This window comes from Pelophylax lessonae (assembly GCF_965119305.1).
Source record: "Pelophylax lessonae genome assembly, chromosome: 4".
Classification (NCBI taxonomy): Eukaryota; Metazoa; Chordata; class Amphibia; order Anura; family Ranidae; genus Pelophylax; species Pelophylax lessonae.
In genome coordinates this window covers 182,406,211-182,433,695 of record NC_138771.1, presented here as the reverse complement: position 1 = coordinate 182,433,695, position 27,485 = coordinate 182,406,211, and the positions used below count along the sequence as shown (strand labels likewise).

The window sequence follows — 27,485 nt, the reverse complement described above, 5'->3', positions numbered from 1 at the left end:
TCCTTGACCATAAGAGAGCTTACACTGATAACAGTGTTTCTAGTAGCTATAACCTCAGCAAAGAGAGTGTCGGAAATTGGGTCCTTTGGGACACAAGAGCCTTTCTTAACCTTTTTTCCTGACAGAGTGGTGCTCATCCCCATGCTGGATGCGAGACCAAAAAGGACTTCTGTCTTCCATGAAAACATAGAAACAGTATTACCAACCTTTAGACAGGAAGAGGAAGAATCTTCGGTTCATCCGCTGGATGTTGGAGTGTGTATTAAGAAATATTTAGATGCCACTTCCTCTTTCAGAAAATCAGAACATCTCTTTGTTACCTTCTATGGAAAAAACAAAGGTTCAAGAGCCTCGACGAGATCCATTTCCTCTTGGATCATCCAGACCATCCAGTGGGCTTATAGGGCTAAGGGCTTGACCCCTCCAGCAGTAGTTACAGCTCATTCGACGCGGAGCATCTCTACCTCCTGGGCAGTATCCAGACATGTGGCTCCTGAAGTCATTTGCAGAGCAGCGTCGTGGTCCTCTATTAACACTTTCTTATCCCATTACTGTGTTGAGCCAGCGGCTCTTTCTTCTGTGAATTTCGGTTTGCAAGTCCTGTCTGTTTGACAAAATGCATTAAACTTTTCTGTTCAGCACCTGCCCACCCTGTGTGTACGGCGAGTTATTTCCCGATACGTATGCTGCCATGGAGTCTGTCAGGAAAACGGAAAATTTATATCAAATACTTACCGTAATTTTCCTTTCCTGATGGACTCCATGGCAGCAGGAGTTCCCTCCCGGATTTCTGTGGAGGATAGTTACAGAACACGTGTGCTGAACAGGAGCAAAGATTTATGGGAGTGAGGTCCTATGGGTAGGTTTGGAGGCGGGGCCAAACCCGATACGTATGCTGCCATGGAGTCCATCAGGAAAGGAAAATTACGGTAAGTATTTGATATAAATTTTCCGTTATTCCAGTATGTTAAATTTTCATCTCACTTCGATAATTAGGAGAATGTTTGACATAGAAACACATGCATTTTTAAAACCACAACCTTCCATCTTAGACATATGGGGCTTCAGATAGCAATATGACCTTTCAAAAGTATCTGACAGTCATGTATGTGAGATTAACAGGCTATCTGTAATTATGCTGCAAAGAAATGGCATAGAATTGCTTCTTTATTGTTTCTTTTCTTTATTGCTTCTACAGTCTGGTGATACATTTGTAATCCTTTGTGTTCTGCCTATTCCTGTCATAAAGTCAAGGTTCTACTTTTTGAAGAGGTTTTATATGACTGTTCTGACTCTCAGGTGGACATGCATTTGGCCAGGAGAAACCCAGGCAGCTGGTGTCTAAACTGAAACTCTAAGACCATATTCTTGTTGTACATAAATGGCTCTTAATTGGCCAAGTACATGGAACACTAAGATGGTCATATGTAAAAAATGATCAATTTCAGCCAGATTTTAATGGGCAGCAAAGATTTTCCTAGTGGGATAAATGGGATGGTATGCATAAGTTAGATGTAGCATAATTTTGAGATCATGATCACTTCATATGGTTCTAGCAGAAGTAAATCATACAAGAAAACTAGCTAAAGATTTTATCCTTGGGAACGCAAGTGCTGGGCCAGTTGTTTAAAAAATATGGAAGTTTTTAATAAGTAATCATAAAAGTAATTTTTATACAGTAAACATTTGATGTAGTGCAGTCCAAATTCTACTCACTGCTATGTGTTCTGTTTTATAGTGTGAAAAGGTGATTGTGGCCGTATATTAGTGCAAAAAAAAAATTATCAGGGACAGTATTTGTGTGTGTGTTACATGTCATGTTTTGTATTCTATAAACAATTTTTATTTGTGTGCGATTGTGTATTTGGGGGGAAAAGGAGATACCCAACCCCTTAGTTGTTTATAATGATTTTATGATTAATCAAATAGTCCCAAATATTTATTTCAGTGGTTATTCTTCACTGTATACAAACTCTGTCTAAGTAGTAATAGCATTGTCACTAAATAAGATGACCTATACAAATATTCAATATTTAGCATTAACGTTGTTCACTTCTTTTGACATTTTGGCTGAATTCACCCTACCTGTGGCCACAGCTCAAAACAGGAGGTCCGGTACGTCCCTGTTCTCCATTTCAGGTACGAATCAGGTCCAAATTGTTGCCTAAATTCAGACCTGAAATGGATCAGAAGATGAACAGGACCCTTTTCCAGTGCAGACCATGGCCATTCATAGCTGTGTTGTGAATCGACTCCATTGAGAGCCGGTCACACTCTCCTGTCCTGCAAATTGGATGCAGGGAAACCCGCATCCAGTTCACATAAGTGTGAACCCAGCCTTAGGCAAAGTAAAAATGAGGTATGGACAAGAAAACTAGCTTTAACTCTGAATTCAGTTAAAGAGCAACTTCAGGCAACAAGAAAATCCTATTAGTGAAATCGTAATGCTCTCCAAGAAAGTGCTAAAGTCAGAAAGTCTACTTAATTAACATTGATGTGAGCTTTAGAAAAATTCACTGAAGCAAGATTTGGCAGGATTCTTTTAAAGCTTCTATGAGTATTGTAGCATCTCCTTATGTTTCTGTGTTTGTAAGCTTCTTCTTGTTTTCAGCTATGTGTGTTGGCAAGGATGCAGTGGGTTCAGAAAGATACTTTGGGGTCAGATGGTGATAACAATGTTATGGCCCCGGCACAGATGGCCGCTATTAGGATTTTTGGAGGCACACCTCCTTAAGTTTATAAAACTGTTGACTCTCAGAGACCCTAAAAGGTAGACCAATGTAATGTGTTAGGAGAAAACTATACTGATTTTCGAGTATATATTGGCAGAGGTGCTTTTTTTTTTTTTTTCTTTGGGGGGGGGGGGGGGCTGGTATGTGTTAAGAATTTAGTTTGTTAGGATGTAAAATGGAAAAAATAGTTATATGCTCGAGTATATGCATGTGACGAGATTAAGGTATTTTTGTACAATGATGAATAATGATCACATATATATGTATTGATGGATGTACATAGATTTCTTGCAATACTGGTATATATATATATATATATATATATATATATATATATATATATATATATATATGTGTGTGTATGAGTTATGGTTATTGTACCTATCTTGTTGTAGTGTTAATTTTTTCTTTAATAAAAATTATCTGATTGAAAAGATAACAATGTTCATAGTTTCACAGGACAAGATACGGTTTCATTAAGAAAAGATAGATATCAGCAAACCATGGGGTTAAGCTGGCATAGCAGCTGACTACACATGATGTTTGCCAGGATTAATCATAGGTATTTACCAGGCATGAGCCAAATAAGGAAACATTCACTTTTGACTGGAGATCACTTATAAATGTTTTTGAAGCTCAACAGCTTATATTGTGGACTTTTACAAGTTTGCACAAATACATTTATGACATACCATAATATACAGCAACAGTAACAATTCACAAGAAAGCAATACCTTTCATCATTACAAGGCAGTAGTCATTCTGTGTCAGGTTGTTGGAAGGATTTCATCCATCTCCTTTCCAACAGTCATCCTGCTGAAGGTTGCAGCAGGAGGTTAATCTATGTTAGGCATTTGGGAACAAGAACTGCCCAGGCCCTAGGATTTACATAACTGTGACTCCAAACCAGCATCTTAGTGCAGGAAAGGAGTAGATGTTGACTCTGGAAGATGCCTTAGGAAATATGGCTCTGTCCTTGTGGAGAGCAAAACAGATTAGTGTGTTGTTGATATGTGTTAGTGCAGAGAGGGTTCTATGAGTTATACCTATAACTGTTACACTTACACATTATGTAATATATATCTGAGGCTGGCTCCATTTAAAAAAAATGCATCATGTTAAACTTCAAGACATGCACAATGTGACCAAACATGTGGTGTTTGTACCATTTCTGCAACTGTAACAGCCTCCATTCTTGTGATGTCAGGTACTGATATTGGACCCACAGTTGGTATTCTGATACATCCAGTAGGGTGAGGTTAGATCTCTGTGCAGGCTACATGTGGTTTACATGGGAACAGTGTCAAAAGGGCCTTCCCTAAACTGTTGCAAGGGCTCTGTTGTCTAAAATAACTTTACTGGAAACACTATAAAAATGTTTATGTTCACATATTTTTGGCCATAGAGCTAAATGTAATGATCAGGTATCATCAAATGTATGACCAGACAGCACATATAATGCATTAGGTGGATTGTAGCAATATTTTAAAGCATTGTGATCAGTAATTGATGCACACATTTACTTTATTCTTGTTAAAAAGGCTGGATGTCATAAATCCATTACCAATACACAAACACTTTTCATGCTTGACTAATACAGTATAATGGTTTACTGACATGACTGATCACTTTGATATGCTAACAATGTCCAGATGACTTATTCTTAACTATTTATTTGGTTAGCCTTTTTATACATATTTCAGTGAAGTAAAAGTTTAGAAACTAAGCTTACATATCCTTTTGAACTTTGCAGCACACTTGTTAGAACTGGTATCCAAGGCACACATCTTGATGATTAGATATGCAGTCTGTATCCTCCTGCATTCCACCCACAGGTTGATAGTTATGATCCTGCACATTCACACTCACTTGTAGGGGGTTTCACTCCCACATGAGAAATTGTCGGAGGCACACGCTGATTCTCCAACAAAGACATTTCACTTCCTTTTTTTGAATATAGTAATTTACAGAAAACTTCTGAAAAATCTTCAACATGTTATCAACAGGTATTTAATCTGAAACATGTGTAATGACAACACATGCTATCTTCTTTGTATTAATTGAATAGTATAAAAACATCATCATACACACATAAGCCAATAACAAGTAGCTTTCAGTTAAGCAGTCAGAAAAAACAAAACACACAGACACACCAATGCACACAAAGAGGACAGCACTTGCTTTGATGTATACTAATTTGGGTAATTGAGTAATTGGGATATAGAGTATAAAATATGAACTGCATACATTGCATATTTTGGTCAATAGAGTATTCAACAACATAGACTAGGGCAGGGGTGTAAAACTCAATTTCATTGCAATCCACATCAGCATTATAGTTGCCCTCAAAGGGCCTGTTATATCTGTGAGATTAGATGTCCAGAGCACCCCACGCCCCCTTACACCCTTACATGAGATGTCAAGAGCCCCCCCTCCCCACCATCAGAAATCAAGAGTCACCCACCCTTCCATACATCGCAATGCACCCCCTTACCCCCTGGAGTCAGCTTCCAGAGTCTGCTGAATGCTGAGACCAGGGGAGGCAGAGATGAGTTGGTGTTGTGGCTGCACAGAGAGGTGCAGGATCTGTAGGAGGAGTTCTGCTCTCCTCTCAGCTGCAGACTGCTGAGAAGGGTGGGGTGGGCAAAGAAGAGCCTTTTTCCAGCTGCACAGAGGAGCACTGGATTTGGCAAAGGAGTTATGTCCCCTCTGCTGCCGAATACTGAGACAATGTGGGGGCAGAGACAAGGGAGGGTCGCTGCAGCTGCAGGAGGGGTGTGAGGGCCACATGAAATGGCCTGGGGGGCCGCATTCAGCCCGGGGGCCTTGTGTTTGGCATCTGTGAACTAGGGAGTCTTATTATGGTTATTTGTTATTTAACAGTAATGTTGTTGAAGATTAAGTTTAACCTGATTATATTTTTCTTTGCTGAATTCCTCATTTCCCCCCTCCTCAACATGCTAATAAAATTATTAAATAAACCAGTTTTTATTACAAACTTTATTTTATACCCACTGATTTCATCCCTGGATCTCTGTGTTTCTCATTGCAGTCAGATTATTGCTGCTGGGTGGGACTAGCAGAGTGCTGTACACAGCTTCCAGAAAATATCACAGACCTCTACTTCTCGAAAATGCTTTAAGGCAATCAATGGGCTAGATCTTGCGAGGAGCTACGCCAATGCAAAAATGCCTTAATGGGCTGGTGTAGTGAGGCACAGTCAGGCTAAGGAGAAAAGGGCTAGATGATGTTGCACATTCTTTAGCCAGGAAAGGAAGGCTCTATCTGACTTGCTCTATCATCTAATGCACACTGAGAAGCTCACAGTATGCAATGAAATGAACAAATAGTCCCATTACAGGAGATGAGCTTGTGCCAGGGGCGTAACTACAAGGGTTGCAATTGCAACCGGCCCCTATGCTCCAGGGGGCCTGTGCAGCTCTCTTGTACACCTGGATAGGAGGGGTGGTGGGGGCAGCATGTAGAGAAATCACTGTCCACCTTTTTCCTCCTGTAGCTGCAGGAGGAAAATGGAGGAGATTGGTTCCTCTGTATGCTGCCCCCGCCATTCCTCCTATCCAGTTCACTTGTGTTCTGCTGTCTCTGGGCCCCTGTGTGCTTCCCTGGTCCCCCCCACTGTGCTGCCCCCCCTCCACTGTGCTCCCTACCCTCTCCTGCCGGTTGCTGCAGGGGATGTGTCACAATAGAGAACCAGGAAGAGGTTGGTAAATATGTCATTTACCAGTTCCTTCTTTTTCTGAATGGACGGAGTCAAAGTCAGTGACATTGTAAAAACATAAAATAAAATGATAAAAAAATACATCTAAAATACCAAAAAATAAAAACTACTGACACCAGTGGATGGACTTCCAGGATCGCAAAGGTCATGCTTGCAACTGGGCCATGGCATTCCACCACTGTGGGGAGGCCCCAAGATGGCAGGAAGGGGGCCCACTGCAGAACTTGTGAAAGGGTCCCGCTGAGAGACCATAAAAAAGGGCCCTGCAATGAGAGCAAAGGGCCCCATGATCAGTGGGAAGAGCCCCGGGCTTGAAGGGAAGGGCCCCGGCCAAGGGTCCAGGGGGGCCCTTCATGGTTTCTTGCACCGCGAACCCTGAAGGTTCTAGTTACGTCTCTGGCTTGTACAATTGAGGAAGACTAAATATAAGGCTGGAGTTCAGTTTAAATCCAACCCTTACAGGTTCTCAAAGGCTACGGTCATGCCAGTGATTAAGGCTGGAGTGAAATGTAGTGGTAGGAATCTGTTTGTAGCTCTCAGCACAGCCACCGATCACCGTAGGTAGTTGAAGGCTGAGCAGAGAGTCCGGTCCTGTCATTATAGTGAACGGGGCCAGCCATGGCATCTAGCTGCTGACAGCCACATCAGGGACAGCAGCTACAACTCACACCAGCTTTAAATGCTGTTTGAACTTTTCTTTTTTACCTTTGTATCGATTTTACAAGTACAACAACTTGCTTCTAATATCTTCACTATATAATGTAATGCAAAATGCAGTGACTACATGCAAAGTATACTCATCTAAGACAATCAATTACAACTAATTGTATTCCTCATGGCTACAGCAAACTGAAAAACCCTTGATTGCTACTAGATACCACAATTTGGCAATATAAGAATGGAAAGTGTATTTTTTATGCTTTGAATACAGATGGAACAGAAAGGGGGGAGCATACCTCTCAGATTAATTCAAGAAGATTTAAAAGATCTCAAACTTTAAGTCACTGACTCAAAACAGGTATGAAGAATAAGAGTTTTCCTGTGACTTTCACATGATACATACAGTATATGTTCCATATCAGAAGTTTAAAGAACTAAAGCCAGAGGCATCCAGGCAACTTGCACATTCAGAAGGTAATCAATAGAAGCCTTTTACAATAAAGTATGCATATTTTTTATAAACATTAAAGTGGCTCTAATCATTGAAGGTTTTTTAACTAAGTGCATTCTCTGCATTAGGGGAGAAAAAAAACAGCCATTGATCCTGCTGCTGTCAATCACAGCCAGGGAGGAGGAAGTGGAGATGGCCCAGCCCTGGTCAATGGGCCTCGTGAGTGAGCAAGTGCGAGTGCCCCCTTAGCAAGTGGCTTTCTGGGGGGGGGGGGGCTCGTGGAGGGGGAGCCAGGAGCACCAGTGGGGGACCCAAGAAGAGGAGGATTGGTGCTGCTCAGTGCAAAACCTTTGCACATTTCAGGTAAGTATAGCATGTTTGTTATTTTAATAACAAAAAAAGGCATATAGACCTGTCTGTAAAATAGTCTGCAGCTAACAAAAATGTAGTTCTCATTATCAGTAACCCTTCAGACCAAAGCACTTACCCATACAACGTGTACATCAAAGACCTACCTATATCAGCCCATTCCAATAATGTTTAATTAGTCAGACCTTCAAACTACATTGAAATCAAGGCTCTACTAAACAAGAAGCCAAGTAGATAAATCTCTTAGGGGCTTTTCACACAGGCTTTCCGATCCGGTCCGCCTGATCGGAAGCTCACACAGAGTGGACACACAGATTGGGCCTCAGGAGTGAGAAAGTACGAGTGCCCCCGTAGCAAGTGGCTTGCTGGGGGGGGGGGGCTCGTGGTGGGGGAGCCAGGAGCACCAGTGGGGGACCCAAGAAGAGGAGGTTTGGTGCTAATCTCTTAGGGGCCTTTCACACAGGATTTCAAATCCGGTCCGACTGATCAGAAGCTCCATGCAGCCCTAAGGTGACATCTCTGCTGACACCTGCTGCTATCCGATCCGAGTCTGGCTCTGAAATCCAGATAGATGGAAACCCTCTTTTCCATTAATCTGGAGGATCGGATTTGATAAGATTGGATGAAAACGGACAGGCAGTCCGTTCTCATCTGATCTCCCAGAGAGTAAAGTAAGCGGAGATGGAACTGTCATCCACCTGCTCAGCAGGGATCAGCGGATCGATCCCCGCTAAGCTAAACTGAGTCAGTTGGGCACACTGCTCATGTGAAAGGGGCCTTAGTAGCAGGAGATATGAAACTATGTGGCTAATATGGTATGTTCCATATGTGAATGACCTCCTACCTTACCAAAGCAAATCTGATTTACAACAAAACAGTTATGTTCACTGAGATGACCCTGACATTTTATTTCAAAATGTACTTAATTTCATTTTTTTTTTTCAGTGTGTGTGTTTCTATGGTATTCTTTACTAAATCAGTCACCGCAAAATCTCATCTATCCCTGCTGTTCAGTCATTGCATGCCTCCTTGCAGACTCTATACTTTTCTCTTTTTTTTAATTAATTAAACCAGTTGGCCTCAAACAAATCTATGGGAACTTCCAGACTTCCCAGAGTAGAATGCAAGGACCAAAAACATGAGCAACCGCTAAACAGAAGGGAAATCAGAGGATGCCACAGAGGTAAGTAATTTACACACAACACTTATATCTTTAAAACTGCATCATATGAGCTATCTACAAATTATTGTTACCAAATTTCAGTATCACAAACATAAAGGTGCATATCCAGGGTCCCCAAAATAGACTGCAATTGCAACACATATACATGCAATGTGCATTGTATGCACACACAGATAACAAAGGCATCTATAGTTACTGTATATACCTAAAAGACTATACTAGTTTACATGCAAATTAAAAAAAAAAACTTAATCTTCTGTTGTGACTGATACTAGTTTATGGGCTATCAGACCTAGAAAGAGGGGGCCATAAATAACCTGACCACCTTCCCTACCCTCAAGCTGCAGTAGTACAGAAATGCTGTACACAGTGACTATTTCAAACAAGTCACTTAAATGCTAAACCTAGTGACACCAGAGCTCAACTAGAACCCTCAAACATATAGAATTCAATAAAGCACGGGTAAATGACCATCATTTTCCCGGCCCTAGACATTAAATAGAAAAACAGGAGGGCTTCAATGAACGTTATATTACATTTGAACTGATTGGTACTAAGCAGACCACAGAACTTCATATCAGAATTTTCAGATTTCAAATCCATTTCTAAACAAAAACTTTTTGGTTTTATAGAAATACTATTGTACTTTACATTCCCTTGAAATGTGAGCCTTATAAACATGGTCTGCTTTAGTTTACAGCACAGAACAAAATACAGTAATCACCACAACTTTTTTGGAGAGTGGGGGAAAGGATAGAAAATATTACTGCAGAAAAATATAAGCTGTTTCACCCATCTTGGAATCATTTAGGTTTCCTGCCCCTAATAATTGAGATTTTATTTAACCTGCTTGGGTGTAGTGCTTCCAATTATATTCTCCATAATATCAAGTTAAAATACCACTTCTAGGTACCTAACCTGTCATTATTACAACAGGATGTCAAAACTATATCTTAATATAGCAAAGCTCTCTAATTTTCAGTAAAGTAAAAGGAAAACCTATATCAAGCTTAAGTAGAACAAGCCAACTATAGTGTTTATTCTTTTAATAGATTATGTAAAATTATAATGTACGCTGTACTCAAACATTTCCATATTGTCACCTTCCCATACCTCAGACACGCACGGTATATTCAGCCTGATCATAACCACATGTTTGGCTTCTGGCTGCATAGTTTCTGTGAGCCATAGTGCTGGTAACACACATTAAAGCAAGGTTTTGTCATCATAGCCTAAAATTATTATTCAGGCTGTGAAGGAAATATTTCAAAGCTGTTTCCTACTCTTGAAATTCCCATTTAGCATTTGTTGTGGCCAATTTCACTTCCATGCTTTTATTTCGATGAACTTGCCTCCTCAGTCTAGCTCTCACCTCTTTTCAAATGAGCCATGTTGGCTCTGTGTCAACGTCATTTATGCTTTCAGTCTATTTACAAGTGGGGTAATATTACCAATGGAAGTTTAAGGCAACTAATAAGGTGTATGCCACCACCTGTTTACATGCACATATTTAAAATCTATATGAATTTGCAGACAAGAGTGCTGGAAGGTGAACTGAACAGAAGTAAGCTATTTGCTTGTTTTTGTATATGGAGTGTGTATTATTTTTTATAAAAACAAGAAGGTGCTTATACTATATATTTTAGAATGCAATCATAAACCACAACAGTCAGATGACAACATCCCAATGTAATCATGCCCCTACTGCCATGGTGAGCAAACTACTTTTTCTAACAGACTCATCAGCACATGCCTGGACACCCAGTAGTATTGGATACACAATTGTGAGTGTATGGGTCACAGCACTAGGCCCTTTACAGTTCAAGTGCATTTTCCCTAGTTATTCTATTGTGTGTCAATGCACTGATAGATCAATAGTCTTTCAGACACCATTTTAGATCAAGTAAGGAATGGGAAAAAAAAAATTATTTTTCCATCTCATGGGTGAGATTTCCCTTCACTTTCTGTCCTATAGACACAAGAGGAAGCAAGATCAGCACTTTAGAGTGAGGGAAACAGCTGTCAGCTGTCATGTCCAGTGTCCCCAGTGGAAGCTTTTCCCTCTATTCCTGTTCTGATTACAGCTCAACTTTTTGATTTTCCCTCTCTTTTAATCTGAGTAACAGGAGTAATGGGGACAAACAAAAAGGGTGAGTGTTTTTAACAGGGGCGCAGAAAAAAAAAAAAAACATTACAGAGTTTATAACCATATACCTCTCTATCAAGGAAAAAAGACAGAAATGTTGGCTTTAGAAATACCATGGGACCTATGTATTAAAAAAGAAAGAAAAAAAAGCTGCTTGAGTGCCTCAGCATATAAACCATGTAATGGGTCTAATATATTTATTACCTATGATAATCAGCTCCTTCTAGTGGCCATGATGCAGTATTTTCCTGAAATACCTCAATAAGGAAAATACTAACATACCTGATGATCCAGCGCTTCCTATACCTGGCTAGAAAGATGATAGCCAGATTTTGGATGAGTCCCTCCACTCCTACTGTTTAGCAATAGATTGACCATGTTAACTCCATCTTATTGAGAGAAAGAACTAGCCTACAGACACTGCAATGCCAAGCGTAAGTTTTACCAGGTCTGGCAGGGTTGGCTGGACTCACCAGGACTGGCTCCTCCTCAAATGTTACCCATGTCATGACCCTGTTATATATGTATATGTAGCTTACTTATCATTTGTATTCTCTAGTCAGTAGGACTCCTCAAGAGAATTGGTCTATGCTATGGAATGAGTCGTAGTAACAATATCTCATTTATCTCACTGTATTCATTCTCATATGCTTATGTATTTTATTCATGTGGTAAACTATGCTGACATTATATTTTTGCATATATTTTTTATTATCAATAAAAGTTTGGATTTAAAAAAATATATTGCATTTTGGCCACTAGATGAAGCTGACAATCACTGGTTAAAAACATTTTAAACCCTGTACAGGAATTATTTGCCTTGGCTGTGAAAATGTTGGGCATTTGCACAATGAATTTTCCATAAATGGACCCCCTTAACTCTAGGGTAAAACATAGCTGAACCCAAAATATAACATATCTGTGTAAAGGGAGCACTGGAGCACACACCGGCAAACCACCCAGTCTCAGTAAAACATATCAGATTCATCCCTTCCAAAAGCCACACCCCTCTAATACATGTTTCCCTCCCATGGGCTTAGTCATAGTACATTTGGTAAACCCAAAATGTATTATACTGTATTCCAGCATACCAGTCACCATGTGGTGGCTACATTAGTTATTTTTCCAGGCTCAGAACATTTTAATCATATACAGAAAATACATGCATATTTTTCCAGAATGCAATGTCCTTGTCTCTTCCTGTGAGCTGAAATGAAAGCATAAACATCTTTATCTTGTGTAAACTACTGACCACATTTATCCACTAGATCATGGGGATGAACAGAAAATCCATGTGACAACTTTGGCTTTTTCCAAAGCTACTATCAAGAAATTAGTGTAGCAATGAAGTGACAAGAAGCATGATATTTGCAGGATAACCAGGTGACAATTGTAAAAAAAAGCTAGAAAAAAGAAAACTAATGTAGCCACCACACCTAAAAACTGTTATTTACAATAGAGCATATGTATGGTTTTGGGTTTAGGCTTTAACTAGTGCCTAAGATGGCACCCAAAAAAAAAAAAAAAAATTACATAATTTATATTGTGTCGGTAACAAGTTTCATCTAAAACCTAGTCGTTATCTTCCTCTTATTGCAGAGATGCACATAAATGTAGGGATTCATACAGGCAGAATTAGGGAATATTCAGCTAGACAGCTTACAAGACTTGTAAACATGACACATTTTCTTTACCTCATTCCAGAGTCATTCAGTTTCACATATTTCTGTCACCACTCAATGTGCCATAGAAGAATGTTATACAACTGAACAATATGCTAGTGAACAGTTATTAAAAGGCAGCTCTAGTATGACTTAAGTGGACTTTACTTTAACACAAAGATGTACATTTGGTGCTATACTTAGGAACCACCTAACACTAGGTAAGATCAGGTAAGATCCCTTTCTCCTCCAAGCAGGTACTTACAATCATTACATTATAGCAGCAACCAAGCGTGGAAAAAGCAGACACCAGGAATCTAGGTCTGATTTTATCTCTGCGGCTAATCCCTTTCATTGGACTACATACACTCAGATAATGGAAACACGTCACTCAGATCCTCTGTCTGTTTGTGACAGGCTGCATTAGATTTGGTTTTCCAAAAATCCTGAAGCAAACTGACTGCTCGTTTGATGGCCAGAGGTGAATGTAAGGGTTATAAAAACAAATGCTACTGAAAAGTTAGATAAGCACCTCGGCGGTTACAGTATTACTCATGAATTTAAAATGAATACCATCATTTAAAAAATCAGTCTCCTTAATAACAGTTTAAGATGTATAATATATATACAGTAGGTAACCCAAAGCATAGGTAACCCATGAGAAATTATAACTAGTTTACATTGATTGCTCCCATGGTGCAGTACCTTACTCTGTTAAAATGTAAGAACTAGTGATGGGCCGAAATCCCCCCTGTTCGGTTCGCACCAGAACAATTCGAACAGGGAAAATGTTCTAGCGAACATGCAAACTCTATTATAGTCTATTGGACACAAATCAAAAGTCCTCATTTTAAAGGCCTATATGCAAGTTATTGCCATAAAAAGTGTATGGGGACCCAGGTACTGGCCTGGGGTTCATACAATATATATATATATATATATATATATATATATATATATATATATATATATATATATATATATATATGTATGTATGTATGTATACACCTAACCCAGAATCTGCATAGTGGGGTCACCCTGACATGGCAGAGTCAGTATCCTAAACTACACTACGGTCAACCTGACATGGCAGAGTCAGGTCACCTAAACTACACTACGGTCACCCTGACACTTAAAGGTATCTCTACAAAAACTAGATTATTGAATCTAACTATAATGGTATATAGTACCCTAACTACACTGCATATCCCTTTCCTCACAATAAAAGAACAGCTCCATACAGCAGAGAAACACAAATGCTTCCACTCTCTTCCACAGCCCCTGTATTATAGTGCTAGAGGTTTGGCGGGGCTATGTTATATACTGGGGGGCGTATTCACTACTGATTGGCCTCTGGACCCCGTAGTCACTCCAATCACATTCCTAGCAGACTCCTGCCCCCTCAATTGGCTTTTACTGATGTTTCTGGGCCAATCACGGGCTTTTAAAGCCCATTTCCTGTCCCATTGCATTTTGGGCGGTTCTGGTGGCCGAATTCCGAACTTTTACCGCAAAAAGTTCGGAATTCGGCTGAATTTCTAACACTCAATGTTTGGGTCGAACCGATGGTCAACCCGAACCGTTCGATCATCCCTAAATCCTACATTTATTTTAAGAGAAAGGCTCTACATTTACCACGTGATTAGTTCTAGTGCATAAAAAGAAAAACTGTATCTCATTCCCCAACATATTACTAATGAAATTCCAGTGCTCTCCTTTCATGTTTCTTGTTTACAAAGTTTCCCAATAAGGGCTCCACATATTTATTGCAGATGCAGGCATATTTTACAGTATTTCATACATATATAACAAAACCCCTTAAGAGAAAGCTACATATGCAATGGCGATCAGTGTAGGTAATTCTATATTTCCAATGCCATAATACATTTTCATCAATTTTTGTGTATCAGACTTGCCTATTAGTGTATAACATAGTGACATATTTCCTAATGTGTTAGAGTATGCAGGACATAAGCTTTCAATGTTCTATGTAAGCACTATCTTTACTTTCCCCTTCCTGAGGCAACTTTTCAAAGGTGTAGTTGTCTAATTACTTCTCCTCCCCTTATATTGTGACTGTATAGCTCAAGGAAATAAATGAACAAAAGAGTTTTGTGTCAGTCATGTGTTTGTACTCTCAGTTCTAAAATGTTATTAACATCGCTGTCTGGTGCACACATCTGCACGTTGAAGAATTTCTGTACTCATAGACAGCATAATTGTCAGAACTTAAAACTGAATCTGAGTTTCTATATCCACTTACCCAATGAATAAAATTCAAAGTACCAAAAAAAAAAAAACCTATAGAGCCAACCACAACTCTGCCCTTAGCTACATCACCAACTTCATCTCAAAACACCACCTGAACCATTCTTTTTGCTCCTCCCAAGACCTACTGCTCACTAGATCTCTTATCACCTCCTCCCATGGTCACCTCCAGGACTTCTCCAGAGCATCGCTCATCCTCTGGAACTCTGTACCCCAATCTCCAACAGTATCTGCCTTAATGCGATCCCTAAAAACCCATCTCTTCAGAGAGACCTACCCTGCCTCTAATTAATAACCTGTACCTTTCTGCATCTGTTCATCCCTAGCAGTTATTGCCTTTTTCATCACTTGACCCTTCCTTTTAGATTGTAAGCTCTAATTAGCAGGGCCCTCTGATCCATCTTGTATTGAACTGTATTGTGACTGTACTGTCTTCCTTCATTTTGTAAAGCCCTGTGCAAACAGTTGGCGCTAAATAAATCATGTATAATAATAATATAAATATTAATCATTTTAACTGAGCAAGTATAAAACTCATCCCTTTTCACTTCATCTGTCTGCAGTAAACCAAAGCTGTATCTCCATGCTTCCTAAATCAAATTGGGTTAGTAACAACAATGATGTTACAGATAATGATAATAATAATAACAATAATAATAATAATAATAATAATAATAATAATAATAATAATAATAAATAAATAAATATTAATAACAATAATATCATCATCAACAGAACATTTTATTCCTTTATGGAACCAATACTGAATTGGCTTCTCCATAATGTAAACAAATGATATAATCATTTAGCTTCAAGCTATTTTTTGGGAGGGGGGAACATGACCCTGTAAAACTGTCAGTTTAAAACAGACTGTTTGTCAATGGTCATTACAAACTATTGATAGATGCTAAAGATCCCTAACAAAAATTCTCTCTCGTGCTTTTCAAGACATTAATGGAACCATCCAAAAACAATTACACATAACTCTCATGTAGCCTCTGCTGTTATCAATGTCATATTCTTTTGCCATTATTCTCACACAAATCCTTTGCCTAAGGGAATAACCGCTGTTAGTGTGTAAGTGGCAAAGCTTAATGTCCTGAGCCAAAATGTGAGCTGGAAACTCTTGGATACGTACACAGATCAATAAAGCAAACATTCCTTCAAACAATGAAATCTTTACAGTGGTACCATCAGTGTTGTGACTGCAGGAGCAGTGGTTTATGGTTAGAATAAGTCAAAGGGTCACATAATAGAAAAATTGAGGCTGAAAATATCATATATTCACAATGAGAATTTATGCATGAAAGTTTTTGGGTAAGTTTTCCTCATCTAAAAGGCACATTTATTAAAGTACTACCTATGTACAGAAACAATACAGTATACAGTAGTAGTGACTGATCCTCTGCCTTTTCATAATCAGTAGCAACGGGTCTCAATAAGCTGATACCTAGCTTCCATCTTGAGTACCACAGGGCCAGTATATAAAGTCAAGATAATAGATAGACTGTCTATTTTGTGGTAATAGCTATGGTTAAATCAAAAATGCTACACACTAAAAGAGTGTATATTTTTTTTTTTTAAATGAGCCCTGGTAAATGGTGGGCTTAAATCATGTTTCCAACTCACTGAAGTGAAAATTGTTCCTGTATCTTATGTGCTTTAGCTAGATACAAAGACAAGTTGCATGTATTTATTTAACTACTCAATTCTTCCCAATTAATCTCCATGGAAACATAGTCATAGTGCACTAGCAGTGGAATCTTTTAGAGATGTTTATTCTTTGAGAAGTTATTAATTCCAGTGGCTTTACTTCAGCTTCAGTCTAATCCACCCCCTTAACAGGTTCTTTATTTATATCCAGTAAGCTTTGTAATTTAAATAGCTTGACAGTTTTTTTTTTTTTTTTTTTTATTGCTAAACTGAAGCTATGAAAAAAAAAAAAAAAACAAGCAAGACGTACAGAACAAAAAAGATATAATGTATAACAAAATACTATTAATAAAAAAACAGAATGTCAGAAAAATAAATAAAAAAGCATCTGGCAAACTTCAAATATGTTTGCATTTTCTTAATAAATAATATAACTAAAAGTGAGCTATCCACCTCCAGACTAAAAGTTGTTTATATCCAGACCTAATGTTGTCCATGTTTTTTTCCCTTATTTTAACTGATTTAAACAGAAGGTAAAATTATTTAAATGCTTTCCCAGTTATCAAAGGTCAAGATAATGGGAATTGCTTAGACAGTGTGGGATAGTTGCTGGCAATTTATAGCACCATTGAGTTTTTATGTCACTAGGGTATTCTGCAAAGGGATTTACACACCTGAATTCCAACATACACAGTTGTAGGCCTTCTCTCGTTTTCTGTTGGATTTTCCATTTCTTTTACTGTAGAAAACCAAGAACTTTGCCTTGGAGAGCAAAATTCTCAAAGGAGAGGCAGATGATGTTGGTATATGTGGGGGTTTTCTATAACTCAAGTTGTTTTGTGCAGAATGATTTTAAAAAATAGGAATAAGTTTCTTCAATTGCAGACCACAATATGGCAGTATAACAATCTGCCTGTAAATGTCTTCTTTATCTTTAAAGCTGCCTCTCTCACAGCTGGTACTCTTCACCAAAACTTGCAATGTCAACTCCTTTATATTATTTATGAATTTTGTAATTATTCCTGGAAGTAAAAAAAAAAATGAAAGGAATAATCTGATATTAACGACAATTGCAATGTTGTTTTCCTACCATGGAATGTACATTTGCAGAAACATATTCTAGAACATTGTTTCTCTGGATTCATTCCATGCCATACTGCATATCAAGGCAGAAATATGGAAGCTGTTATTGCTAAAGCTATCAGTGGTTACCTAAAGTCTGACAGTTGCTGGCCTGTCCACTAACTAACCTCACGCTAAGCATTGAGTATATTTGCTCAGACAGTTGGCAAATTTCAGGTGATGTCTCAGCTCCTAGACTCTCTAACTATATTGTTTAGCTGAGCCAATATGTAAAGCTACATAAGGTAGTAACAAATCTTTTTTTTTCCCCACAATAAATCAGACTACTGCATAGGCCTAATGGGGAATGGTTCTCTTTACCAATGGATTTGTTTAGTAAATTTGCTGATGCATTGACATAAGAAACTTACAATTAAAAACATGTCAAATCTGTGAGTGTTTTTATTTTGTTTTGACACTTTTTTGGTGAATGAATAGGGGTACAATGTACTCCATACTTATTCACATGGGGAGCTGGAAGCTGGAAGCTGGGGGTCCCCTTGTTAAAGGTAGCTTCCAGATTCCGTTAAGCCCCCTGCCTGCAGACCCTCACAACCACCCTTCTGGGTTGTGGGGAAGAGATCCTCCTCTCCATTAACATGGGGACAAGGTGCTTTGGGATCGGGGGCAGAGCCCCCCTGCCCCAAAGCACCCCCCATGTGGAGGGCATGTGGCCTGGTATGGTTCAGGAGCGGGAGCACTTCCTCGTCCCCCCCACCACATGCTCTGATAAGGGTCTGGTCGGGAATTTTTTTTTAATTCTGGTATGGGGGTTCCCCTTAAAATCTATGCCAGACCTAAAGGTCTGGTAGGGCTTTTGGGGTGACCCCATGCAGTTTTTTTTTTAAATATGGTGTGGGGTTCCCCTAAAATGTATACGAGATCCAAAGGGTCTGGTATGGATTGGGGGACCCCCACACCATTTTTTTCCTATTTTTGTATTGTCGGCAATATATTTGTTTTTATTCAGCCATCAGCGGGATAACTCGCTGACAGCTGATGACTCATCTGTTGTTAAGAATGTGGCAGCCAGCTTCCTGGCCCACTCCTTAACAACCAGCTATTCACTGTGGCCTTATTGGGCAAAGCCTTGCACCTGACAAGCAGTCAGGCGTATTGCTTCAGCCAATCAGGCCTTAGAATGCACTGTGCTACGCTCAGTACATTGTGGGGTGCTTGGCAGGTGAACATAAGACTGAGTGCCCTGAAAATTCGGGTGTTCGGCAAAAACCAGAACCGGCGCTGTTCAGGCCTGAACAGATGCTCAGCACGAATCGTTCGCCCATCACTAATAATGCCCTTAAGAACAAAGCATAAAATAACAATACAGACTTCAGACTGTGTCCCCACAATGTTCTTACTGCTGTGGCCTACATGTAACATTTCCAGAATGGGTCCTGTGTACTGATATGCATAGTCCACAACAGCCAAAAGAATCAATGGTTTACCCACCTGCTGCAGATATCTGTACCCAGTGCCTGAAAAAGGTCCTCTGGCACCCAAAATGAGGATACCAAAGCAACTATAGGTTTAAAAGAGGTAAAAAGAAGTTACACGCAACATTTCATGCATTCGTGTGATGCAATTCCATTTATTCTGATACTCAAAAGAAATGCCACCTGGTTCCCAGCTCAAGCCTGCTGCGCTTCCTGCCCTCAGCCACAGAGTACAAGTGGCAGTGGATCAGCACTCAAGAGCACCAGCAGCCCAAAAACCAGTCATAGAGATCTGTGCAGCATCATCTGAATGGAGCACCTGCTTTAACATACTAAAGTCAGATATTGCATTGATATCCCTGCTGTTTTGAGACAACTGAGTGATGCAGAGGCAGGAGAGACCCCCCCCCCCCCCTGTAGTTTCCTCTTCAGCCTATTTTGTATCCTGGCCCTGCTCATACCCGTCTCCTGAAATTAACAGAGGATTTTTCCTGAACCCCATAGCCCTGAACTTAACCATCTTCACTTGCACTATCAACAACTATGGCACATTAAAACTGATACTAGTGTCTTCAAAATGACTGCTTAAAAAAATAATATATATAATTGTTTTGCACAGAATATAAGTGATCAACCACTTCCACAAATACATATGGTGGAGCAGCAAAAAAAAATAAAAAATAAAAATCAGTAGGGTCAAGTCATGAGTCAAATCTTGGGGTCAGAATTCTTCTTTATGCTCAGCAAGACTTTTAGTTTTACTGCTGTTCCCTGAGCAAGCCCTTTAGTTACGCTACAGGTATTTAGAGATGCCTACTGTGCTTTGCGTTTTTTTTTTTTTTTTTTCTGGTGGAATCCTGACTTTTATACACTACATAGGGAATCACTTTCCTTCACATGCATTTTTAAACAAGTGCACAGTGCATACTGTTTATTCTGGCCATAAACAATCAAGCCAACTACTAGGCTTTGCATGCTACACTTACTAACATTTGCAAAAGAAAGACTGTCAAATTGAAGAAATTGGTGCCAATAAATAAAACACCTAAATTACTACTAATAGTTTCAACTAAAAAAAAACACTTTTACTTGAAAGTTAATTTGTTCTTCAGAATAACAAAGCCAGAACGGGCTCCTGTGAATATTGTTGCTTTTATAAAGGTGATTCAGCTTCGTTTTGTTTTTTTCTAAGGGTTTATTTTTTATCTGATACTGTGCAAATTTAAATAGACTAGTGTTACTTTTTAACAGTCATCGACTAACTGATAAGTTAGTCTACAAAAATGTGCCCTAAAGTATTAGGTTATGGATCTTCATTATGCACCTTCTAGTTTATAGATAACATGACATAATACATTTCTTTATGATTAACTTCACACCTTTAGAAGAGCATACATGGCTCGGGTTTCATGCAGTAATGAGATATTGTGAAATGAAAATTTTCGTGACCTCACATTGTCCTTTCAAGGATCGAGGCCTTTATGCTACATGGGTAAAATAAATTCTGCTGATGAACAAAGCCGAACAAGTCCAGGGGCAATGTGAACAAACACTAGCTCCTATTTACTGCACGTATGTCAAGTGGCAAGACTACAAGCTCTCGATAAAGGAATGCCATGTTTAGACCCCAGAGCTTAGAGGATCTCAGATAAAGACCAAGTAATGCAGGCATCAGAAATGTTTAAAATTTCTCCATGTTGGTTTCATGTTATGTAGTTCAATGTCTAGACAGATAATACTGTACAGAGAAATGCTGACATCTGTATACGTTAAACTTTGCAAAAAAAAAAAAAAAAGAGCAAAGAATCTGTATAAGATTATTAGATAAAAGTTATCTATAACACTATCATAGCTTTATTTCAGACACTGAAGTTCTAAACAGACAATACTACTTCAACTACCTGGAGAAAAACTACAAAGTTTATTTAAATCATTGAAAATCAGAATGTGGAAAGTGCACAAACCTATACATTTCAGTTTAGGGAAGTTGCATCAAAGACATCCTGACTAGCTACTAGAAGTTAGTGTAGCTTTCATGGTGCCATGTGTAGCAGCAATTGGATGTAGTTGTTTTGTGTTTTAACTTACCCCAAACTGGTCTACTCTAATTTTCGTGCTGCATGGTATACACTCAACACTCACACTGTTTATCCAGCCAGATTTAACACCTCCAACTCATGCTTTTGTTGTTATATAACTGTGCATAAATGATTTTTCTTACACACATGCACAAACACACACCAGGCATCTCACTTGTAGGGGATAATAAACTGGCCCAGTGGGTGATAAAGCATTTGCTGTTCATTAGCCTGGCACTTATCACTAAAAGGACTTTCATCCTAATTTACAGATTTTCATAACATATGCGGTAGAAAACCCATTAGCATAATTTAAGAAGAATCTGGCAGGCCAAAAATGCTAATTTAACATTTGATTAAGTTGACTTTGTGCTCACATCAAAACAGTGATCTGATGTCACCAATGAACATGTTTAAAACTTGTGATATAACTGTAAAAGCAGTAGTGATAACTCTTGGAGGTAAAAACAGAATTAACATCTCTGGTGTTTCAGTTGCCAATACTTTTTTGAGATGAGAAAAGGAAATCCCATCTTTCAGGGCTAAATAACAGTGCAGCTGTAAAATGCAGGTAAATGCAAGGACACCTTAAAACTTTGTATGTGTTCTGTTCACTGCATTGCTGCATTGGACTGCATTGCATTGCGTTAAAATGCAACATACATGCATTTTAAATCAATGCAATGGAAGTAAATGCATGACTCAAGTAAAGAAATTAGTCTGATTTGTGTTTTATGTTGTCCCTTACAAGCACCCATACCAGCAGCCATGCTTGGGGTATTGGAGAGTAAGGAAAAAAGTGTGTGAAGAGCAGGTGCTTTCTACTCTTTGAGAGCTAAAAACAAAAAGTTATTGGCAACTGAAACACTAGCCATGTTGATTCTAAGATGAGAAAAGGAAAGGAGGTCCTTACTTTCATGGGTTAAGGAGGTCACTACCTTTTAGTAGGATTTTTTTTTTCAAGGAGAGATGCCTTGATACTCCCACTCATGCTTTAATCAAACATACAAATAACCAGTGTAAAAGGCAGGTTTTTGTGAATTCACATAAGTCCTTTCAGGGCCATAAAAAATAAAATCACAGCCTATAGAAAGAATTTACTTTAAAATAAAACTACTCTTTAAAAAAGTTATGAAGTCCACATCAGCTAAAACACATAATGCTCTTGGAGTGTAGGCTCGAAAGCACAGCCAAATATCAACTCATATCAACATAATACTTGAAAGCTGAAGTGCACTAACATGGTAGCATTGAATAACGAAGAAGGAGCGCCCAGGAGATGTATACCCTTATAATGGCATATGTGCTAGGCCAAAACAAGGTCATAGCTGAAGAATCCCACTTCTTGTGTAGGATAGACAAATGTTGCTTGGAACTAATATGAGGAACACATTTGTCAGATTAGTTTTGTAGATATAAAACTGAAAGGAAAATGATGTGTTTTTCACCTTTAGACTTGTCTTATAGTAAAGAATAAGCTTCTTGACATGTGACATGTAATTTTCAGGCACACTTGTGCATGCAGGAATACAACAAAGTATAGAAATCTTCAATGTCATTTGCATGCCACTGCAATGTCAATCTCTAACGCTCTACTGCTGAGTCAATTTACAAGAGAGTTATTAATTTCAAGAAGATTTGACTATGTTACATAACATTATAAATACAGGTTGCATAACTTTACATATGCAGGCAATCAAGATCAATTCAAGCAAATTCCTGATTTTAAAACTATCATTGTTACTTCCATCAGATGTCAGAAACTTTGATTTTTGTAAAACATCAAAGAAAACTTCCTTTCATATGGTATGAGATTTCAACCTAATGATGTTCAAAGACAGCAAAATGCTTGAAATGATTTTAAAGTTTTGCTCATTCCTTTATGTGTTCACGTGTTGGGAAAGCTAATGACATACACAGTCATTGAGAATTGTACTAATAATTTATTATAAAGGACACTCTGCTAACATGTTATAATTTTGTCCCGAGTACCAATTATGAGTTAATATTAACTTTATGAAAAAATAAAGCTTAGAGGTACTAAATCTATAAATTGCAAATATTGGAAATCATTATTCTCATTTAACCACACAAGTTGGGCAATATATACCTTTAATAGAGTATCGTGTCATGGGCAACAGAATAAAATTAAAAGACAAATAGAGATATTGCAGATTTCTTTTTTACTTTCTTAATTTGTGTGTCTGCTTGCAAGTAATCAACAGTGGAAAATTAAAGGTTTAGCTCCTTTACTAAAGTTTTCAAAACCTTTACTTTGAGAGTAAGCGCTCTCACTAATGCTCCGATCTTAAATGCTGCAGGGAATTATTCAACATGGCTGCCCAGAGTGAATTTTGTATACCATTCCTGTAACAATAATCTGGATACTAACTAACTTTGTGGAAACATTATTCTAATTAGTGGTGGTTTATTAATGACACATTCCTCAAGCAGGAATCCAAAAACGTTAGTTTTGAAAACTGGATATAGTTTAATTTGCTTTTGGGTAGACATTTTTTTCAATTAGTCCAAAGTTTTGCTTTTAAAAAAAAACATCAAAAACTAGAATCAAGTAACATTAGTTTGAAAGGCAAATCTCTAAATTGTCTTGTTGCAAATACATGCATGTCCAATGTGCAGTGAAGGGTATAATTAAAGAGTTGCAAAGATCCCAAAATTCTCCTCAGATCAGTCAAATGTATATATAAGTATTCCAGAAAATACAAAAACTTGAATAATTGGCTAATCTTTTGTATCAATCATTCCTATTCTAATAAGTTCATCTATGTTTAGTGTAGGGAACAATTAAATACTTAAAGAGACTTCACAAATTCTGACTGTGCTAAAGATGTCATTGGAGATTTACACTCTACCACATTTGCATAACCAAATGGAAAGCCAAACTTGCTGTAATTCAGTCAGTAGAATATTTTGCTCATTTGTTTAGGTAAAGGTAACGTGTAAGCCTTGTCTCCTGCCTAGCTATGCATCTTGCACTAATAGGACATCAGAAAGTAAACATGTGGTTAATGTCTAACCCTCATGGTCCTCTTTTATACCAGCCTCAGACACCTAAGTAAAACGAATTGTGCATGTTAACTTTTACCACTTAGACATGCATTTGGCAGTCTGAGAAATGACAGAGCCAGAAATGGACCTTTGAAAACTAGTGACCATAGGAAATTAGGTCTGGCAGGGATTTAACCCCTTCATGAATCACTCTGGAAATGTTTTTAGAACAAGTGTTCTGCACATTTCAGATGTGTTTGACATCTAATTAGCCTAAAAAAAACAAGAAGCCCAGAATCACTATTATTCTTCAAAACAAAATACTTACAACTGGCAACAAGGATTCCACTTCGACAAAACAATTATACACAAGGAAAGAAAGGACTATTGATGCTACAATAAAATAACAAAAGAAAAAAGCAAGTACAATTTGTATTCTTTTACTCTGCATGTGTCTTCTCACTTAGCTGAGCCTTAAAAGAAAAAAAAAAACCCTAAGTGCTCAATCTGAAGGAACCTAAACTAATTGTAGGAGATATGTAATAGAATTTGATCTCAATCAAAGCTTGAAGAAGTTACAGGAATCCTAAGTTCACACAAGGCAGCTCACAACCTTCTAATTTAGTGTCTATTATGCTAAGCTCATCTTCCAGCGGAATTTTATTGCCTTCATACCTGTTTTGCCTATGAATTGTTTTATAGAGAGGGGAGTGACAGTCTGTAAAGGAATACACTGAAAATCAGCAGAAAATTAGACTTAAAGGAGTTCATTCAATTAAGGCTCATTTTATTATATGTGACAGCTTTATTACCAGGACTTGTTAACACACTTAAATTGTGTAGTTAGACAAAAGCATATACAAGATGAGATGATGAGAAATTTTGCAACAGTTAGAGAAAAAAATGCATCAAAATTAAACAGAGGGGAAAAAATTATATATATATATATATATATGTATATATATATATATATATATATATATATATATATATATATATATATATATATATATATATATATATAGAGGCAGTACTTTATTTACAAAAGGCAGAAACGTGACGGGACTATTAAATGTATGTACAAGCAGTTTCTTCTCTGAAATGAAGTGTGAAAACAGCATTCTGCTCTCACAGATGTGTTTTTCACACTTGTGTCATATCTTCCTATCACAGAGATGGCATGCTAGTACCATAAAAAAGAACTTATTTCCTCCAGTACACAATTTTACCATGCATTATGCTGCTTATCCCCACACCACAGCTATATAAACAAATCTGGCTTGTTTTAGTATTCTGCTAAAAGCCACAAGCAGAGTGTGCTACATTCCATGAGGTGCCTCTCTTTCCTCATGCTCCTACTTTCTATCCATATTTCCATTTCGTAGCCCTTATAGGTTCATTTCCATTGTGTGGTAGAAAGCAAAAGAAACCGAGCCAGTACATTTATCTTCTCTTCCAAGGCTGCAATATCACTCCAATTACAGTTATGGCATGTTCACCTTCATAACACAGCTATATATTACAAGCCTTGCAGAGCTACTTTTATTCTTTCCAGATTGTTGTAGCCTTTGTGTGATAAATCTCAAGTGAGTTTATTCTAAATAAAATGCTTTTCCCATCAGACCTGTTTACAAAAGAAATTAAGTAAACCACAAACTGGCACCAGTCCCAACTAGCATAAACTACATTATATTAATCTTCTTATGTTACCAAATCACAAAAAAAACTCCACTCAGTCAATTTTTACAGTCACGGTTACTGTGTTCCCTACAAATGAATGACAAATGAGTTGCGAAGAAGTTACATCCAAATAGATTCTAATTTGTCTAAAAATAAAGTGTTTTCTATAGCATTTATGCTGATCAGGGTTAATCTAGTATTAAGGTGATTTGCAGTATTGTAGCCACGTGTATAGCAAATAAACTTAGGGATTAGTTTAAAAAGTATAGAGCAGAAAAAAAGAGCTTACCTCTGTAGGATAATTTGACCCTTGGCACGTTATTTTTGACATTCTGACAGTTCACCCTTGTTGTTATTGATACTCCCAAGAAAAGAAATGCAATCCCAGTAAAGGAGCCCATGCTGAGGAGCAAGCAAATCCTAGATCTCTCTGCAGCTTGGTGTCCCCTTGCTGCAGTCTTAAGGGTTCTTACAAGTCTGGGGAAACAGGTGACTTAGGTCAGTTTCATTTCAGCCACACAGGTAAAATTAGGCTCACCATCCCTCCTTCTGGAAAAAGATTGCAAAGTTCTGGCAATCTGGAGCAATGTGAAGCAGGCACCGGATAATGAGGCACAACTGTTGTGTAGAGAGAGGAAAAAAAGAGTGAGTGCTGCAGTGCTTGGGCTTAAAGATCCATTTGCTTCATTGAAGGATCTCCTCTGCTCTCTGCTCTGCTGCTGCTGCCCGATGGAGGAATCACAGCTCTTTGTGCTTCAGTTCACTGTGTGGGAGCTGAATGAAAGGAAGACAGGAGCCAACAGAGCTGTACTACTGACTTTTTCCTGTCCACATGCACACAGATGATACAGGATCTCTCAGACAGGTTTTCCTCGGAACAGCAAAGGCAAACTGACAATGGGAGAACAGGCAAGCTCAACCCACTGCCTTTTCCTGCTGTCACATAACACATGCAAAAAACATCTAGTAGAGATTAGAGGAGGGAGCAGAAACCTGCACCAAGCATGTGGAAGGCAGGCAGCCAGAATTTACCTTTAAAGGCATAGGCTGGCTTGAACTTTACTGAAAGAGAACAGCAGCAGCACAATCCAGCTTGTCAATGAAACATCACTGCACATTTCATAGGCAGGTCACTAGTTAAACAGCATGCCAATAAACTTGACTTGTATTTATTCTTTAAACATGCTCCTTTTTCTTGACAATCCTAGTGGGAATTTCCTGGTTAGAGCTCTCAGAGCAATCTGTTCAAGACAAGAGTCACTCTGCTGGGGATTATAAATCATATTTGCTGATTCTCC

General features: G+C 38.3%; 1 protein-coding gene across 1 annotated transcript in view; it reads right to left on the bottom strand.

Annotated features, from left to right (window-relative positions):
- Nucleotides 1-27,144, bottom strand: part of SEMA3A (semaphorin 3A) — a 336,455-nt gene extending 309,311 nt beyond the window's left edge. Inside the window, exon 1 of the mRNA XM_082256599.1 lies at nt 26,477-27,144. Within this exon, the coding sequence (XP_082112725.1) occupies nt 26,477-26,588 (112 nt within the window). The 5' untranslated portion in view covers nt 26,589-27,144. The remainder of the gene's footprint in view (nt 1-26,476) is intronic.
- Between the last annotated feature and the right edge of the window lie 341 nt (nt 27,145-27,485).